Source organism: Styela clava, chromosome 14, assembly GCF_964204865.1.
Source record: "Styela clava chromosome 14, kaStyClav1.hap1.2, whole genome shotgun sequence".
NCBI classification, from domain to species: Eukaryota; Metazoa; Chordata; class Ascidiacea; order Stolidobranchia; family Styelidae; genus Styela; species Styela clava.
The window spans coordinates 4127790-4148631 of record NC_135263.1 but is presented as its reverse complement, the minus strand read 5'-3'; the positions used below and the strand labels follow the sequence as shown (position 1 = coordinate 4148631).

The 20842-nt window shown below is 37.2% G+C and overlaps 1 protein-coding gene and 1 long non-coding RNA gene across 3 annotated transcripts; one reads left to right on the top strand and one right to left on the bottom strand.

Moving 5' to 3' along the window:
* Positions 1 to 5939: 5939 nt before the first annotated feature.
* On the bottom strand, positions 5940 to 13091 carry LOC120341128 (uncharacterized). 2 transcript variants are annotated; one of them, XM_078119958.1, is made up of 6 exons: positions 12949 to 13091; positions 9764 to 9822; positions 9199 to 9214; positions 8552 to 8596; positions 7538 to 7758; positions 5940 to 7015 (listed from the first exon to the last, which is right to left on the bottom strand). In XM_078119958.1, the coding sequence occupies exons 1-6, from the start codon at positions 13013 to 13015 to the stop codon at positions 6830 to 6832; spliced, it is 594 nt and encodes a 197-aa protein (XP_077976084.1). In that variant the 5' UTR covers positions 13016 to 13091; the 3' UTR covers positions 5940 to 6829. The 2 variants fall into 2 exon arrangements, with proteins under 2 accessions (XP_077976084.1, XP_077976083.1); XM_078119957.1 differs by lacking the exon at positions 12949 to 13091 and adding an exon at positions 10319 to 10506.
* Positions 7684 to 8757, top strand: LOC120341129 (uncharacterized). The gene is made up of 3 exons (XR_005569380.2): positions 7684 to 7766; positions 8226 to 8321; positions 8571 to 8757. It is a non-coding gene; the product is annotated as an uncharacterized LOC120341129 (long non-coding RNA).
* Positions 13092 to 20842: the final 7751 nt, after the last annotated feature.

The window sequence follows — 20842 nt, the reverse complement described above, 5'->3', positions numbered from 1 at the left end:
CGATAATTCTAAATATTGTCATTTTCAGGATTCTGTGAATTCATTTACGATTCGAATTATTACATCATTGTGCACAGAAATGGCGGCGTCACGTACGACGATGCTAAATCTCAGTGTGGGGGTCATCTGGCCAATATTTATAACCTCGAACAATACAAACAGTTGACGGATTTTTTACGCTCAAAGGTTCCTAGTGAGTGGACATGGCCCGTCTCTGTTTGGACTGGTCTCGTCTATAAAGTAAGTGAAATATTTTTTCATGCGATATGTTTAAACCAAATCTTGAACTACAAAACCTAGAAGGAGATATAATAATAGATATGTATACAGTATTTAATTGATAGTGTAACTTGATTATCTCGCTATTTCAAGTGCTTTCAATATTGCGTAAATTGATTAAACTGGTGGCGTTCACGAAGTAACCCGGGAACGGCAACATCGCCAAATTACCTTTAAAATGATAATATTCTGGTCGGACATGCTCAATGATGTAAAATACCAGTGAATATTCAATGATGAATGGTACTTATTGGTGTGACTATTGTGCATGCTTTAAACACTATACTAAATAAATAGTCTTTATTATGAGGTCAATGGCAGTGGCGTATCTAGGGTATGGCAACCATGTCTTGTGCCATGGGCGCCGTTTGGATTGGAGCGCAAAAGGGTTTAAACTTTAAAGTTTTAATCAAACTGTATCAATAAAATAATTTCAAATTGGAAATAAGTGAAACTCGTATTTTTACTTAAAGAATAACGTAGCCCAATCCAACAGCAGTCGTAAGGTATTGCCGATCAAGGGGCATTTTCAAACTTTGTCATGGGCGCCATTTTACGTAGATACGCTACTGGTCCGTGGTGACTTGCATAAGTAAATATTTTATCTTGAAGATGTTGCTATACGAGAATTTTATTACGCACAAACAATGCAAAATGCGTAATATATTTAACAGAATAATCACCTTCGGTTATCATCTGGCCAAGCTGTAGATCGACTAAAAAATGAGTGGATGCCTGGAAATCCGCTGTCCGATGCTTCGTACACAGGAGCTGCTGTTAAGGTCAATAAATCTCCACAATCGCGCGATCAAGGAATTTTCAATCCTTCACCCTTTACTTTATTACACGGTGCCATCTGTGAAAAAAAATGAACTGAACTTTGGATTAATCAAGCTCAAACTTGTGCATAATATGTAAATAATTGTCCAACTTTTCTGTTACTCTTTGGCAGTGGTTCCCAAAGTCGAATGACCCAGGGCCAAAAATAAAAACAATAACGACTTTCAACTGCACGGAATTTGCAACTGACAGTGACTAGTCGAGTTACTTGCTCGTCTGGCATACACGGCCTCGTGTAAATAGCTATATGTATATATATATATACGAAACAAATGACGATATAGAACGCAAAAAGGTGAAAACACAAAGTGTTTAAACTGTTTTACTCAAGTTCGGCGGGCTTATCTAATAGTTACGCTCCCCTTAATTGGCCCGTGGTTAGGGAACCACTGCTCTATGGTTAATATTTACTCAAATTCTAACAAATCGTACTATTGGTCGACTGCGAACAATAATTAAAGTGAGTATTCAAAGAAAACTTACGCTGTCCACTTGTCTTTTTGATCAACTGTTACATATTCTGTTAACTATGGGCGCAGCGATGTGTCTCCTCGTGCTAAGCGTTAGGAATACGCTCACCACCGCACCTCTGATTACTCTGCGTGGGTTCGCAGGTTCGAATCCCATGCTGGGATAGTTATGTGCGAGAGGATTGCTGGACTCCTCGTGGTTCACGTAACCGCTGGTCGGTTACGGCTTCCTCCGCCATCAAGTCCATGCTTCCGAAAACAAATAACCAACTTATCCCATACCCTACGTGGAATGGTAACCGGACGAGAGGCCGTGGCTCGCCATATGGTTAAGCCGTCTTGTCGGCTTTCCTCTCTCCCGGGATAAATATGTAAATCCTATCTATCCTACTTAACCCAACTAACTAATCGTAATATTAGTCGAACGTGGACTATAATTGAAGAAAAATATGGAGCAGCACACGCTAACTCGGACTTTCACTGTCCAATTGTCCGTGGATCGACAGTAGCATACTCTTCTATGCAATAAACTTGATTTAACTATACTGTTTTTGTTGGTCGGCTGCGAAATATAATTGAAGCAGTGGTTTTCGAACTTTTTAGGCCGCGCTCCCTTTTTTAGGATTTGTCAAGCCTCCACTTCAAAAAAGTAGCTAACAAAATGTTACAAATAACGAATAGTATGGCGAAAGTATGTTTTATTCCAAAATCATGTAAAAATACGTGAATGGAACGAAAATCTCTGAAATAAAAAAATGTAAATATACAAAATAAGCGGGCGAGATCGAATCTAACAAATAATTTTATTTCTAATTAGCTTCACGCCTCCCCTGAAAATTGCCACGCCCCTTGTGGGGGGCCCCGCAATTTGAGAATCACTGATTTAAAGAAAAGCCCAATTCAAACTGATTCATAAAGGCATCAATTGACGACGCTGTTATTTGAAGAACAATTCGGGAACAACTTCATTCCAAATAAAAAATAAATCAAGATTTTTTGATAAAACTTACGCGGTGTTATACTACTATAGACGACTTAAAACATTAAAAATTCTCCGCGACATGTCACAGATTTCAGATTTCTTCTAAAATTAAAAATTTACGTGCTCCGTACTAGAACAGAATGCGAATACCGGCTTCAATGTATCATTCTATCGACCCAAAATTTTATGTGACGACGAATTCGGGAACAACTTCATTCCAAATAAAAAATAAATGTTTATATTTGTGAATCGATAATTGTACTTTTAGAAAATGCTCATGTTCAGTTTTTGATTTTAAATTTGAACGAATCGTTAGATATTCGACAAACATGTTATTTACTAATCTGCATGTAACTCAAAAAAAACATTTCCCATAAATTTCTTAAATTCTCCTATGAAAATGACTTGGGTTCTGTTTCTCTGGTCAACCTGTTTTTTCAAGGATGTGAAATACGTCGAAGTCCGTATGTCTGAACGATAAATTGGTTAGCCTTTAGAAAGTCATAACACGACGAAGACTGTAATCCACAATACAATACTTTTATCTCTGGCTCTCCTTTTCCCAAAAGGTAATATTTGTATACTTAGCGAGCTCTTACTAATTTATGATTGGACACTTCTTTTGTTAACTAATTTCCTATGCAAACTTTTAAGATGCAAAATATAGTAGTAACCTTGGTTAATTCGTATACCAATCTATCGCCCTGATTTCATTCATTTTATGAAGGCCTGTTCTCCAAGTATACTTATTTCCTTTTGGTATTCACTAGTTATGTATACTATTATATGTTCCTTATTTTACAGTTTTTTGACTCAACCCTTTGCTTTGTCAATGTATATTAAACGTTCGAGTCACATAGTATGAAAGATATCACTCTCATAAAAAGCACGTTTCATAAAAGCTGTACATACCGGCTGTAGAAATAATATGATAAGTCCAAAATCATTTCTCTCCCGCGCGATAATTCTATGGTTAGTGACTTCTCATTTATCTATATTCTATGGATGGACTCTCTTTTGTTAACTAATTTCTTATGCAAGTTTCACAATGCAGAATACAGTAATTTTCCGTAGTCAATTTGTATAGCCATCTATCGCCTTGATTTTTTTTCAATTTATGAAGGCATACTCCAAGTATACTTGTTTCTTTTTGGTATTCACTAGTTATTACTTATCGATTTTAATCGGTAAGTATGTTGATAGGTATTTGTCTGTCTGTTAGATGCACGCGATATCTCACGAAAGCGAGATTGAATCTGCTCCAGATTTTGCATGTGCATTCATCATAACTCGGACCAAAAGCATATTGATTTTGGGCGAATCATGTCGTATAATTAGTGATGGGACACAAGGTGTCACTATGGAGTAAGAGCGCTGTTTTGGGGGATCCCAATCCCCCTTTGGATCGATAAGTCTTCGGTCTCTGACCGATATTCTCGTTTAGCAGTTGTAGTTGTATTATATTATATGCTTTCTCTTATTTTACAGTTTTTTATTCGACCCTTCGCCTGGCCTTTGCTTTGTCAATAATTCTAATTCTATGCTCTGATTGCAGTAAGGTGAACTCTAAACGGTAATTTGAGATGTTTATTAAGGTTTTACATCAAAATATCGGCTTTTTCAGTTAAATTGCTATTATTTGCATTTTTATTTTTGACTATTAGCCAGGAAACTTGGAATATTTTGGTAGTATTATTACATGTTTTGTCCCAGAATAATTACTTGTTTTAAATGAATAATATATATATACCGAGTGCATTAATAAATACAATGTGCAGATATTAGACAGGCATAGCAGTTTCTACAAATCAGAGAACGGTATTTTCTTCCGCGCGCATTTTTGAATCCATAAACTTCTAATAATTGGCGAATTTGTACCACTTGGCCAAAATAAACAAAACCAAGTGTAACTAGAGCTGCGTGCAGCTTCAACATTTATGATGGGGGACTTATTATCTGCATGTGATTTAAATTTCAAGTCTCTAAGTAGTGTCGTTCTCGAGAAGAAGATGAAAATGTAAAATCCTATATTGCTCACTGGAGAGTATCGCCGAGGTCACTCATGCGTATCCTTGACATATCGTATCCGGAACATGTCCATTAATCATTGTTATGAAATTCAACCCAATAGCATGTATCAATTTCGAGAAATCGCAAAAAAACTGAAGACGCGTTTTGCTCACTGGAGCGTGAAAGCGTGGTCAGTCATGCATAAAATTTGCATTTTATTGCTAGCTGAGAACTTCTGCACATTTGAGATGAATTTCAAGTTTGTAGGACCAATTTGAAAAAAAAATAATAAAAATAAATAAATAAATAATAATAATAATAAATAAATAATAATAATAAAACACAGGAATACAATAGGTTCCCTGCTGACAAGCAGCGGGAAGCCTAATAAATTGGGCAATGCCAAACCAGAAGGTTCCGTACCTTCATCATACAGTGGATCATTATTTCGCTTATCTAGCGTCGCCCAGGCACATTTTTTGACATCTGTATTGCATTTTAGCTCACTTTATTTGGCTCAATCAGATTTCTACGATTAGCTGACACTATTATATTCATGAGAGTCAAATTCACGAATTTCTTGGCTATGTATAACTCTCTCGCAAAACAAAGACGCTCCAAAAGTATGTTTACCAATATGGAGATAACTAATTTTGTTCGCCTACTTCACATCAAGTTGTGTAAAGGGACTGAAACCTATGGACAGGGGGATAATCAGTTGGGCCGTTAGGCTTACTCAGGGGTGCTCGATAACCAGTATTGGTTTTCCGCGCCTTCATTTCATTCACCCCGAATGTTTCTTTTAGTGTTTACTCCGTATGTACGCTATTATAGGCTTCCCTCATTTTAGAGTTTTTGTGACTCAACCCCCTTCCTGGCGTTTGCTTTGTCAATGTACGAGTATATTGTACGTTCGAGTCACAGTATAGTCTGAAAGCTTTCGTTTTATTGAAAACTACACGTGTTTAACAATCCATTGATCGATTTTATTTTGGTTATGAACGTCTACTCTCCTTTCACAAAAGTATGCTTGTCATTTATATTCTTATATAGATGGTTGCTCCTGTTTCACAGTTCTTGTGGCTCAACCTTTTGCCTTGGCTTTTGCTTTGTCAATGTTTTAACGTTTTTCATTATTGCAATATTGAAGGTTACATAGATATCATAAAAGCTTTAAAAAATAATCCCGATTTCACTTAGGTAATCGCTGAGCAGTAATTTCGGAAGTTAATTGAGATTTTGTATCAGAGTATCAGCGTTTTTTTTAGTTAAATTGCTTTTCAATTTTAACTATTATGCAAGGCACTAGGGATATTTTGTGAGTAATCTTACTTCCCATCCCAGAATTAATTACTTGGTTTAAATAAATACCAATATATATACCGAGTGCATTAATAAATACAGTATGCAGATATTAGACAGGCATAGCAGTATACAAATCAGAGAATGATATTTTCTACCTTGCACTTTTTTGAATCCATAACCTTCTAAAAATGGGCGGAATTTGGGTACTCCCGTAGTATGTGTACCGGGTTAAGGTTAGGCCATAATTTTATTTCGATGTTCTATATTTTAGTTCTATTACGAGTTCGGGGACTGTCTGTGTTGATGAAGTGAATATACCCCCTGTCCATAGATTTCAGTCCCTTTACACAACTTGATGTAAAATAGGCGAACAAAATTACATACCTCCATATTGGTAAACAGTTGGCTAGCACTGACAGACCCCGAACTCGTAATAGAACTAAAATAGGGAAATTTTCTCAGTCAGCGTACAACACCATTAGTTGTGCAACTTAAAAAAAGTGAATCGATATGTTGATACAAAGTAACTCCAAGTTACGGAAACATGCGACGACGAATTAGCCAAGTTCGGTAATGAAAACCCTCAGGGTGGCAGATATTAATTGAAAATCAGCAGCCAAAGTGGAACAACGCAATTCGCCCCAAGCGTTCAAGACGAAAATTAGAAAAATTAATCAAATAAAGTGCTTTCATACATAGTGGGTAAAAAGAACTAAAGAGTCCTAAAATAAGCGAACGAAGGAATTCAACGCAGAAGGTTGGAAATCAACAGAATAATGTAGTTCGGTGAAATAGAAAACATATCTCTAAGTTTTCTTTACACTCAAATTTAACTTCTACGAAAAAAGATATAACTGCAAAATACATTGTAAGACTTGAAACAAAGACAGAAATTTAAGACAGAATCTTAACTGTCCCATGAAAAACAACTGGCTTTATTGACTTAATCTTCACAAAGAACGCCGTTATACTCCCAGTCTGGTGCAATATTGAAAATATCTCGAGTGTTCTTTTTTCGAACTTTTCGGACAGCGAAGACAACATTTGTCCACTGTGTATTGGAATAAGGTTTCCATAATTGTTCTGGGAAAGTTGCCTCCTTGCCAGATGTCAGTCTAAGGTTGCCGTTCTGTAGGAATAAATTAAACAGCTTTGAAAAAATTGTTTTGCGAGAAATCGTTTTCTCGCAAAAAAATCGATAGGGTTCCACTTATATATAGCCACAGTCGTGATTAATCAGCATTACAAAATGTACTGAAGTATGCGCCCAAAGATGGCGCCCAACCTGAACTCAGGTTGTGTACCAGTTTAGGGTTCAGGTTATTCGACATCTTGGTGCGCATACTTCAGGAGCACCCAATGAGGTATGCGAACCAGGTTGGCGAACACCTGAACATAGTATGTGTACCAGGTTAGGGTTAGACCATAATTTTATTCCAATTTTTCTTATTTTAGTTCTATTACGAGTTCGGGGATTAGCCAATTGACTCTCGTAGTATTTGTACCTGAAATTATGGCCAACCCTAACCTGGTGCACATACTACGTTCCGGTGACCGACATCTTGGTTCACATACTACGTGAGTACCCAATAAAGATAAGGAAACATCTCATTTATATCAATTTGAACACACAAAGAATTAATTAGCACACCGTGTACGTCATTCCAGTCCATACGTTGATCAGTGACTGGTCAGCGGGTATCATGGTAACAAAGAAGTCTTGCAGCAGAAGGTAATTCATGACGTCATAAACGTTGCCCAGTTTCCATTTGTGCTTTTTGCAAGCAGCCTGAGCATCTTCAAAGTTGGCGTTGTGGGTTGGATATACGATCGCATGGAAACATTTTGACTTATAAAGAATGTCACATCTTCCTAAATAGGTGGAATAAATATAATGTTTGTAAATAAATGAATATTGATTGCTACATTACATGCCTGCGGGAGGGGAACGTTGAATACATCTCATAGCCCAGGGTTTCTCAAACTTCTTCAACTAAAGAATCCTGCAGCACACCAACGCATATGTGTTACAGTTGTAAACTGTTTGTCTGGGGAAGTCTGACTTTGGTCGGACGAAACATTACATCTGTGTTAGTGTGCAGCAGGATTCTTTAATAGGGTATTTATTGTTTACTCCTGCTACAGCATCCTTGCAGTATATGCATACGGATCCACTGGCATTAAGGACAAATAGGGAGTTAATCTCGCACAACCCAACTCAAAGTTTCATAAACTGTAGTACAATTATTATTTTACTTTCGTTTGTTGCCGTTTAGTTCTTAAACATGGCAAATGAAATGAATGAATATTACTTGTAAAAAATATTTGTTTTAAAGTAGAAGAGCGAAGGAGCACGGAGTGTTAACAATCTTTGGAAGGGAACCGCGGACCAGTGAAAGTTTTTAAAACTATACCCGACATGGACTGACAACCGGGTGAGAGGCCGTGGTTCACCATATCATATGTTTTCTCCCGCGATAAATATGAAAATCCTAAATTTCATTTTGTCTTGTCTCTGTTTGCAATTTCATTAATTTAACTATTGAACAGCCGCGATAAACATCCTTCGACTTAAAAAAATCCAATAAAACTATATCCTGAAGTATTCGACTGAACATTACCTCGTACTGAGGTTTGAAATTACTTCAACCATAACGGTTCTAACCTTTTTGCTTCATTTTCAGATCCCGCTTCATCAATCTGGCAATCTCTAAACGAAACAAACGATATATCGCCAGTTATAGAAATATAGTGTGCAGGAAGAATAAATTAATATCTGTCTGAGCGAAAGAAGTGTCTTAGCGGCTTAACGAGTAGTGATTGTTACGTCATTGTTGACTCATTTCTGATTGGTTATTGTTAAGGAATTGAACAAGGCAATCGATGCTCGGGGAACCATCCATTAAATTCGACTCAAACTTCAGTACGAGGCATTGGTAATTCAGAATAGTCCAGTGAAATTATTGCAATGTGCATTTAATATGTTATAATTTCTTCAAGTTCAAATAACTGAAAGTTTTGAAATAATTCATCTATAAAACACTTCAGATAACCACACGACTTTGACAAGCGCGAGCAATTCAATAATAACCAAAATAGGATTGATCCCAGAATAAATCTATGCCTATCAGGCGCAAATTGTTAAAGTAAGAATATGAAGTGGAATTCGTGTTGGTTCAGGATAGATGTATTACTTTGGCAAAAGGTTGAAGCGTTGACTTTATATGGAGTGAGATTCATAAAAATATAGCATGATATTTTTGTGGCACCCGTATGGTGCCATAGGCATTAACGTTGCAAAATGGTACTTACCAGATCCGTCGTTTTTCTGAACCAAAAAATGAAACATGTTATGGAAAACGTCTTAAATATGTGAACATTACGTACGAAGAATTTGACCCGGCGCATCGGGAGGAATACGTTCGCTTCCGCACCTTCTGAGTACCCAGCGCGGTACCCAGGTCCACTACCTCACTGATTCTTAAAGCATAGGTATTTCCAGTGGGAAAAAATATATATATACCCGTAAAACCAAAAACCATTCTTACAACATTTTCTTGGAAGGCAATTTTGCGTTATTTGAGACATAAACTTGTACGCCTTTTTCAATAGAATTTTGCTCAATTACGTGCACTAATCATGAGCGATTCACTGATACTTATGATCAATCCCTTAGCCAAACAAACCAACCGAGATATATGAAATTGCGCATTCGTATTAAGTCTGTCAGCAAGACAGTAAGTTTACTCCGTCAAACAAGAAAATTGTCTGCTGGACACGCTTATGCCTCAAAAAAAAAAACGAAGAGCGTCTTTCTAAGATACTAACATGGACTGCGCACAGACCACCACCCAAATAATTAAATTTAATTTCATACCTGACAATCACCCACTGACACCAGTTTGCCTTTAACTAGTTTGATGACACAAACTCCACCTGTGTAAAACAGTCAAATGTAAAAATTAAATTGCAGTAACATACAGACCTAAGTAATGAATAATTATTTTGTTACCGAATTCGTAATTTTTAACAAACGCATACATAATTCATCTCACTTAGTTTTTGGTAATTTTCAAGCATTGCTATAGACAGATAGGGAGAGAAACATATTTACTCCGAATTCAGTCGTAAAATTTTAGACTTCGATTCCGGCTTCGAAAAAATTCAATTTGATTAAATTAAAATAAAAACTTTGGCTGCGCTTTGTTACTGGTAAAACCACTTAATAAACTTGATGCCTTATTTTGATTTTTATAATCGCCAACGAAAGAATGAAATTCTGACTAAGATAATTCAAAATATATCTTCTTCATTTCGACCCCACCTCACTGCATTGAAAACATGACAAACTCCGATTCCAATCTTACAGGTTGTAAATTAATTATGCGTGATTTTTGTGAACAAACAATAACGAAAAATATCAGTTACTTACTTTGACTATTCGTGGCAAAAGCAACGCCAAGGGAGAAGGCCACAAGAGCCACAAACATCCTCAACATTGTTTCTTAGCGCGCAAGTTCAAATGGAAGCTTATACTCAACTAGATAAATTGAAAGCAAAATACCGGCAACCTTACTCTACCAATGCGGGCAATGAATGGTTAGCTTCAACTAACATTACAGGCTGGAAAGAAATCTGGCATGCATAACTGAAAATTTGTAAATTTGGTACGTTTATCATACGATGTAGATCAGCAAGACTTTTATAGATTTTCGATGAACTACGACAGATGCGGCATTAGTGACAAGTAATTCTTTCAATAAAGCAGGCTTTGCATTGAAAACGAAAAATTCAGATCACTTTCAAAATTTAAAATACGCGAGAAAACTAGTTATATGGACATTTTTGTTCAGCTGTATAGGATTTGTCATTTCCCTTGCTTCTGTATAAATGCAAATTATGGACAACATGACTCAATCTTAGAACACTAAATGTACAAGTTAGCGAAAACAGCCCCGATGCCTCATTTGTTGTTAACAAAGCATTTTGCCATCTTTCTAGTTTCACTACGTTTCCAGGGTAGAGAGCATTATCGCGCATTATTAGCCTCACCTACTTCATGGAGTTATTTATTCTCATAACTCATAACAGAACTAAAATAAGGAAAATCGGTACAAAATCTTGGCCTATCCTGGTACACACACTACGTGAGTACTATTTATTTGAATCTAAGAAATGAGTCTGATAGCATGTGAAATTCATTACCGCATGGCTGTTTTCCTGATCTTACTGACATGAACTGCTTTAATTCTACCACGCAATCCTAGATATAATATTAAATTTCAGTAGCGTTTGGCACTCCAGTGAACTAGTGACCTACGTCAGGGCCAATGGTGTGCGGCCCGCGAAACTTGTTTTTAATTTGGTTTAATCTCGTGCGTGCGAATTTCCAATCCCCAATTTATCATCTAAGCATATGACGTTACTAACAGTTAGTTCATGGTAACTCGCGGTTGCGTCGGCTTACGATAAGATGAAGCATTACTTCTTTAATTAAAAAGCCACGGCAATCAGCGAACATAACATGTGAAAATATATTGCCCGACTGGACTAGTAACCGGAAGATAGGCCGTGGTTTGCTATATGATTGTTCCGTCTTATCGGCTTTCCTCTCCCCGGGGATAAACATGTGAAATCCTATCCTATTATATTTAGTTTTGATACATATTTTATATGTGATCTTGCAAATTCGTTATGGCCGTTAGAAAAAATCCTACTATCTGCTATAAATTTCCAGAAAGTACAACTTTATTTAGTACTTGAAAGAATATTTAAAGTATATTAGTAAATCAAAAATACATATTCATCGCCTTGCTTTATTATTAATTTAATTGTGATCATTTTATTCTGCGATTGTGTTGACAAAATAAAAGCAATACTACTCAGAAAGTATCAATGACAATTCGTGGACAAAAAATTGCGTGATAGAGTGCCGGATTATACTTTGTATTGATTTTTATGTTTGTGAATTCGACAAATCTGAGCTGTTCGTACAACATCCAACGGCAATACTGTACGTACCAATGTGAAGGCGGTAAAGCAAAGAATCCTAAGGGAAATGCCCTGGTACGTACGTATATTACGGTTGCACCCGAAATTTTGCGATTTGCAATGTCTAAAAAAGCGTTTTCAATCGGTCGAGGATCATCATAAAACAAAACTTACGGTGTTCTCCGTTTTATTTTTAGTATTTTGTATTGCCGCTTTTCAAATTAGAAAATTGGGCTTGCCACCATTGACACCTACCAAAAAAAATTATTATTTATTAATATTAATAATTAATATTTCTCGTTGTTCGAACTCGCGAGAAGCACCACTTGGGTTATCTATCGACGCGTTTGCAGACTCGTGTTTTCGTCGGAAATCCGCAAGTGAGTTGTGAAATCGCATCGTTTGATTATTCGACGCGCAAGTGACCTATCGCGTCACCTGTTACCAAGTTTTCGAGTAGTAAATTGCTATTCTAATAGTTGAATATTGGAATATATGCCCAGCTCTACTCAGTAACCAGTAATTATTGACTCAATGTTATGTGAATAAACTTGCTTTTTATGTTTTATGTAAATTCTAACGTAAATCGTAACTAGGCTGATAGTTGAGTTTCGCAAAAACGTTTGCGGCCGCAATGAATTTCTGGCTCGTTGCGGACTCATTCAAACGCTCCGCGGACTCATTTGAGACCGCGGACTCGGGTTGGGAAACACTGCTATAGACAGATAGGGAGAGATACATATTTACTCCGAATTCAATAAAATTTTAGACTTCGATTCCGGCTTCGAAAAAATTAAATTTGGTGATAAAAACTTTGGCTGCGCCTTGTTACTGGTAAAACCTTGGTACTGGTAAAACCATCTAATAAACTTGATGCCTTATTTTGATTTTTATAATCGCCAACGAAAGAATGAAATTCTGACTAAGATAATTCAAAATATATCTTCTCCATTTCGACACCACCTCACTGCATTGAAAACATGACAAACTCCGATTCCAATCTTACAGGTTGTAAATTAATTATGCGTGATTTTTGTGAACAAACAATAACGAAAAATACCAGTTACTTACTTTGACTATTCGTGGCAAAAGCGACGCCAAGGCAGAAAGCCACAAGAACCACAAACATCCTCAACATTGTTTCTTATCGCGCAAGTTCAATTGGAAGCTTATACTCAACTACATTGAAAGCAAAATACTGGCAAACTTACTCTACCAATGCGGGCAATGAATGGTTAGCTTCAACTAACATTACAGGCTGGAAAAAAATCTAGCATGCATAACTGAAAATTTGTAAATTTACTACGTTCATCATACGATGTAGATTAGCAAGACTTTTATAGATTTTAAATTTTCGATGAACTACGACAGATGCGGCATTATTGACAAGTAATTCTTTCAATAAAGCAGGCTTTGCATTGAAAACGAAAAATTCAGATCACTTTCAAAATTTAAAATACGCGAGAAAACTAGTTATATGGACAATTTTGTTCAGCAGTATAGGATTTGTCATTTCCCTTGCTTCTGTATAAATGCAAATTATGGACAACATGACTCAATCTTAGAACACTAAATGTACAAGTTAGCGAAAACAGCCCCGATGCCTCATTTGTTGTTAACAAAGCATTTTGCCATCTTTCTAGTTTCACTACGTTTCTAGGGTAGAGAGCATTATCGCGCATTATTAGCCTCACCTACTTCATGGAGTTATTTATTCTGCGCTCCAGAAGTGTGTTTACCAGTATGAAGGTATAATTAATTTTGTTCGCCTACTTTACACCAAGTTTTGCAAAGGGACTGAAACCTATGGGCAGGGGGGGTATTCACTTGGCCAACACAAGCAGTTCCCGAACTCATAACAGAACTAAAATAAGGAAAATCGGTACAAAATCTTGGCCTAACCTGGTACACACACTACGTGAGTACCATTTATTTGAATCTAAGAAATGAGTCTGATAGCATGTGAAATTCATTACCGCATGGCTGTTTTCCTGATCTTACTGACATGAACTGCTTTAATTCTACCACGCAATCCTAGATATAAAATTAAATTTCAGTAGCGCTTGGCACTTCAGTGAACTAATCACCTACGTCAGGGCCAATTTTAAATAGTGTGCGGCCCGCGAAACTTGTTTTTAATTTGGTTTAATCTCGTGCGTGCGAATTTCCAATCCCCAATTTATCATCTATGCATATGACGTTACTAACAGTTAGTTCATGGTAACTCGCGGTTGCGTCGGCTTACGATAAGATGAAGCATTACTTCTTTAATTAAAAAGCCACGGCAATCAGCGAACATAACATGTGAAAATATATTGCCCGACTGGACTAGTAACCGGACGATAGGCCGTGGTTTGCTATATGATTGTTCCGTCTTATCGGCTTTCCTCTCCCCGGGGATAAACATGTGAAATCCTATCCTATTATATTTAGTTTTGATACATATTTTATGTGATCTTGCAAATTCGTTATGGCCGTTAGAAAAATCCTACTATCTGCTATAAATTTCCAGAAAGTACAACTTTATTTAGTACTTGAAAGAATATTTAAAGTATATTAGTAAATCAAAAATACATATTCATCGCCTTGCTTTATTATTATATTAATTGTGGTCATTTTATTCTGCGGTTGTGTTGACAAAATAAAAGCAATACTACACAGAAAGTATCAATGACAATTCGTGGACACAAAATTGCGTGATAGAGTGCCGGATTATACTTTGTATTCATTTTTATGTTTGTGAATTCGACAAATCTGAGCTGTTCGTACAACATCCAACGGCAATACTGTACGTACCAATGTGAAGGCGGTAAAGCAAAGAATCCTAAGGGAAACGCCCTGGTACGTACGTATATAACGGTTGCACCCGAAAATTTGCGATTTGCAATGTCTAAAAAAGCGTTTTCAATCGGTCGAGGACCATCATAAAACAAAACTTACGGTGTTCTCCGTTTTATTTTTAGTATTGTGTATTGCCGCTTTTCAAATAAGAAAATTGGGGTTTCCACCATTGACGCCTACCGAAAAAAAATTAATATTTATTAATATTAACAATTAATATTTCTCGTTGTTCGAACTCGCGAGAAGCACCACTTGGGTTATCTATCGACGCGTTTGCAGACTCGTGTTTTCGTCGGAAATCCGCAAGTGAGTTGTGAAATCGCATCGTTTGATTATTCGACGCGCAAGTGACCTATCGCGTCACCTGTTACCAAGTTTTCGAGTAGTAAATTGCTATTCTAATAGTTGGATATTGGAATATATGCCCAGCCCTACTCAGTAACCAGTAATTATTGACTCAATGTTATGTGAATAAACTTGCTTTTTATGTTTTATGTAAATTCTAACGTAAATCGTAACTAGGCTGATAGTCGAGTTTCGCAAAAACGTTTGCGGCCGCAATGAATTTCTGGCTCGTTGCGGACTCATTCAAACGCTCCGCGGACTCATTTGAGACCGCGGACTCGGGTTGGGAAACACTGCTATAGACAGATAGGGAGAGATACATATTTACTCCGAATTCAATAAAATTTTAGACTTCGATTCCGGCTTCGAAAAAATTAAATTTGGTGATAAAAACTTTGGCTGCGCCTTGTTACTGGTAAAACCTTAGTACTGGTAAAACCATCTAATAAACTTGATGCCTTATTTTGATTTTTATAATCGCCAACGAAAGAATGAAATTCTGACTAAGATAATTCAAAATATATCTTCTCCATTTCGACACCACCTCACTGCATTGAAAACATGACAAACTCCGATTCCAATCTTACAGGTTGTAAATTAATTATGCGTGATTTTTGTGAACAAACAATAACGAAAAATACCAGTTACTTACTTTGACTATTCGTGGCAAAAGCGACGCCAAGGCAGAAAGCCACAAGAACCACAAACATCCTCAACATTGTTTCTTATCGCGCAAGTTCAATTGGAAGCTTATACTTAACTAGATTGAAAGAAAAATACTGGCAAACTTACTCTACCAATGCGGGCAATGAATGGTTAGCTTCAACTAACATTACAGGCTGGAAAGAAATCTGGCATGCATAACTGAAAATTTGTAAATTTACTACGTTCATCATACGATGTAGATCAGCAAGACTTTTATAGATTTTAAATTTTCGATGAACTACGACAGATGCGGCATTAGTGACAAGTAATTCTTTCAATAAAGCAGGCTTTGCATTGGGAACGAAAAATTCAGATCACTTTCAAAATTTAAAATACGCGAGAAAACTAGTTATATGGACATTTTCGTTCAGCAGTATAGGATTTGTCATTTCCCTTGCTTCTGTATAAATGCAAATTATGTACAACATGACTCAATCTTAGAACACTAAATGTACAAGTTAGCGAAAACAGCCCCGATGCCTCATTTGGTGTTAACAAAGCATTTTGCCATCTTTCTAGTTTCACTACGTTTCTAGGGTAGAGAGCGATCGCGCATTATTAGCCTCACCTACTTCATGGAGTTATTTATTCTGCGCTCCAGAAGTGTGTTTACCAGTATGAAGGTATGATTAATTTTGTTCGCCTACTTTACACCAAGTTTTGCAAAGGGACTGAAACCTATGGGCAGGGGGGTATTCACTTGGCCAACACAAGCAGTTCCCGAACTCATAACAGAACTAAAATAAGGAAAATCGGTACAAAATCTTGACCTAACCTGGTACACACACTACGTGAGTACCATTTATTTGAATCTAAGAAATGAGTCTGATAGCATGTGAAATTCATTACCGCATGGCTGTTTTCCTGATCTTACTGACATGAACTGCTTTAATTCTACCACGCAATCCTAGATATAAAATTAAATTTCAGTAGCGCTTGGCACTTCAGTGAACTAGTGACCTACGTCAGGGCCAATTTTAAATGGTGTGCGGCCCGCGAAACTTGTTTTTAATTTGGTTTAATCTCGTGCGTGCGAATTTCCAATCCCCAATTTATCATCTATGCATATGACGTTACTAACAGTTAGCTAGTGCGAATATAACAAGGCATGTCATAAGATCAATAGCCAAAATTTTCGTGCGTGCAACTACTTGAAAGCATATAAAGGTGCGGCCCCTGGTTTCACCCAGTTATTTGTATCTGGCCCACCTGGATTGAAGGTTGCACACCCCTGGACTACGTAACTTCACTCAAAGACGAGTCTCCTATATATCCATGTGAGTGCCCGTATCCCTGAATCGAGTAAATTTCCCCCAAAAAAAGTCATGTTTATCTTCTTTGCGGTCATTCGTGAAATCATGTTATACCAGGGGTCCTCAACCTTTTTTCCATCAAGCCCCCCCCCCCCCCTAGAGTCACGAAACAATCAACGCGAACCCCCGGTAATCAAACATCGAACAAACTTCGTGTTACAGTCCATGAACCCACAGTTGAACCCAATGAGGGCGCTGTCTCATGTATAATTACTCTTGGGTAAGGTGGGAATTTTGTTTTTCTGTTATATTTGATTGGTGTCGCTGACCTGATGACTGTCACAGTCTTTCGCGACTACTTATCTATTGCTATGAATCTTTCAACTGTATCAATTCTTATGTGTATAATTACATTTTTTACGATTGTCATTATACACGTTTGTCAATTTCCGTGCTTTTGTGTTGATTCTTGCATGATAGAAATAAATCATCTGAATCTGTGATATATTTAACGATTTGTTGAAACAACAATTTATTGACCAGATGTAACTAAATTAAATCTGCGGTTTGATATTATTGCCCTTGTCATCCGCCCAACTAATGAATTCTTAAAATCTCTCCCAAGTTTTAATAGGCATAATCACTTTCTCCAATGCTCGCAGTACGCTGAAAATTTCACATTGTTGCGTCACAATTACAACAACGCAACGTCAGGGAAAATCTACGTTTCAATTGGCATCTAGTTGGACACGTAGTGGACATAACGATCGTTTCAATATTATGTTGTTCTTGTTGTTTGACACAGAATAACACACCTAGTTGAAATATTAAAAAACCGCTTTTCTCTTCGAACACTGGACCAGTTGCTTTGAAATTTTCAGTGGTTGAAGATAAAATTTTTCCCCAGAAGGCTATTACTTTTATTCATTTTAAATATTTCTGTTAGCTCTGTGAGAATTGTTTTTGTTTGCTATGACGTCGTTAAACGTTCTGCGGAAATCGGACGCCATTTTGTGTCCTACTGTACTGCTTAACTTGGTGTGAATATATTTGTAGACTGTGATCTGACGGTACGGCAAACCGTACTGTACTGCGAACAGACGTGTCCATAAATTTCGGCGTAGCTCTCTTGCTTCAATCGACACGCATTTTCCTCTGATAGCAATAAAGGATATTGAAAAACAGCAACACACAAAAACTCGACTGCCGTCCAAGTACCCCTGAAACTCTTCTCGTGAACTCCAGGTTGAGAACCCCTGTGTTATACACAAATTTTCGGTTCTTGATTTCAATCTACTCTCCAAAGCACCAACGAGAATATCGGTCGGAGACCGGAGACTTATCGATCGAAACTGCGGTTTCGATTCATGACTCAATAGTGACACCGCGTGTCCCATCACTAATTAATTAATAACTCGGTAATTATACGACAAATTCATAATTATACGACAAATCAATAGCCTTCTGGTCCGAGATATGATGAATGCACATGCAAAATTTGGAGCTTTCGTGAGATACCGCGTGCATCTAACAGTCGGACAGCCAAATACCTATCAACATACTTACCGATCTTAAGATCGATAAGTAATAATGGAAGACTCCAACGCAAGCCAAAAAGCTAAATTTTTTCAATCGATTAGACTTCATTACTATAGCAAGCGTGTCGGTCGAATCCACCCAAAATACAACTAAACCAAAGTAGGTGTATGTTGAAATCTAACGCTCGTAAATGTAGCACAAATGCTAGTCTGGTGGTTTCTATGGTACATTTTACCGGTATGTTAGTCGTTGGGCTGGAGGGAGCGATACGGCCATAAGGTCATCAAAGTCAGCTTCCGTCAAATTCACCATTAAGATTCACAGTTCATGTATATGAACCGTGCATCATCTGATCCGTTTGACACACAAAACATTTAGTTTTAATATATACGTTGACAAGAAGACACAAATTCAAAAATTCTGGGCGTTTATTCTTGAGAAAGAAAAGTATATATACGCGAATTGTTGCATTCGGGAGTTGAAGCTTGAAAAATAAAAATACACGAGCGTGAACTCAGGCTTTACACTTGAAGAGTTGAAGTTGAGTTCTGGTCCAGATACCTATCTTTGTGTCAAAATTCTGTTAATTGACATACTGCACGAGACTGAAGATTGATTGTTTGCTTGATTTCTTAAATGTTGATGTGTTTTTCTTTGGTTCCTGATAAATTGCTTTTCATTTTGATTGACGAGCAGGCAATCTAAAGCGGAATGTCGAGTGCCATAGGATAGCTGAAGTTACCGGCATAAATCTAATCCTAATCGACAAGCGTGATTGGGTGATCTTTGGCAGTGGTTCCCAACCTTTCTACCCTGGCGGACCGGTAAAATTAAATATATTCGCGGACGGCAATAAAATGAAATGAGCGGAACAGAAAGTAATAACATATATTTTCGTAATATAATGCAATAAAAATGCTTCTAGACAAAAAAAGGCACACTTAAAAACATTTCACACGAAGAAAAACTATCAAATAATGTGCCGGCCAACAATTGAAATGGGTGAAACATAAAATAATACCATATATTTGCGTGATGAAATGCAGTGCTGTGCACCCATTATGCGTAAGAAGGCACACAAAAACATTTGACATGAAAAAAAAACATACCAAATCACGTACAAACACAATTAACTATAGTCAGAATTTTGCTGCTGTTTCGTTTCAAATATAGGATTGCAGACGAGGCCTCAAATCAGTTTCTGAAACACGTTGCTCTGCAGCTGCGTGCAGCCAATTTCCTTGCTTCAAGCTAGTGATGAGAATGTTTTTTATTTTCGCGTAAAGCATAAGTAACTGGTTGAAAATACTGACAACAGTTTGATTGCTCGATTACTTAGCGATGGGTATTCGGTATTATTAAGAGATACCCAAAATTTAGACAGTGATTTTTTTTATAATCTGGACTGTAAAGTAGGATCACAATTTTAATCAGCTTTTCTTTTTCACTAAAATTTACATTACAATGACAAAGTCGTCGGTAACTTGGCACCAGTTTCAATCCTACTGTGCCTGCTTAATACTTGAAAAGATCTCAGCGGATCTCTTTTTTGGTTTAAACAAAGAAATATGCATACCGTTTTATATGGATTGTCATATTAATCAAGAAAAGTTAATCAAGAGTTCCGACTTTTAGGTTTCTGAATCTTGCGAGATTTGATGGAGCGCATTCGAGATGAATCGGAGCCGAAAGAGCGAAAAGTGTGATCGGCGCCAAGATGTCGCGAAAGACGTCGCAATAAACCGGCGGAAGAGAAATTGGGCAATAAACAAACGCAACCCTGTCTTCGGTAAAGCGATTGATATGGCATAAAAACAACGAAATTTTTAGCGGACCGGCAAAAAAGTTTCGCGGACCGGCGGTTGGGAACCACCAATCTACGGGAATCGCGAGTCATTTACGTCTTCCTCCGCCATCAAATCCATGTATCTGAAACAAACAACTGGCTAACCCGACATAAACTGGTAAGTGATACGCTATATGACTGAGCCGTCTTATCGACTTTCCTCTCCCCAGAATAAATAAGAAAATCCACTTTGGAGCAAAAGCATATGTGTGACGTCAAACAGTAGCATTATCGCACGCTTCACCGCCCACAGTGCGAACAACTGTTTTCTTTCATTTTTTATTATAAGTCACTAACCGTTGGGATATTCGGATTTCTTGACGACAAAGGTTTTTATATTACTGTATTAACCTTTTGTGTTTTGTTCTGAGGTCGTGTAAATGTTTTGTTCTTATTGATATGGGTTTGCTGTTTTTAGTGGAAATTTGGTACCGGT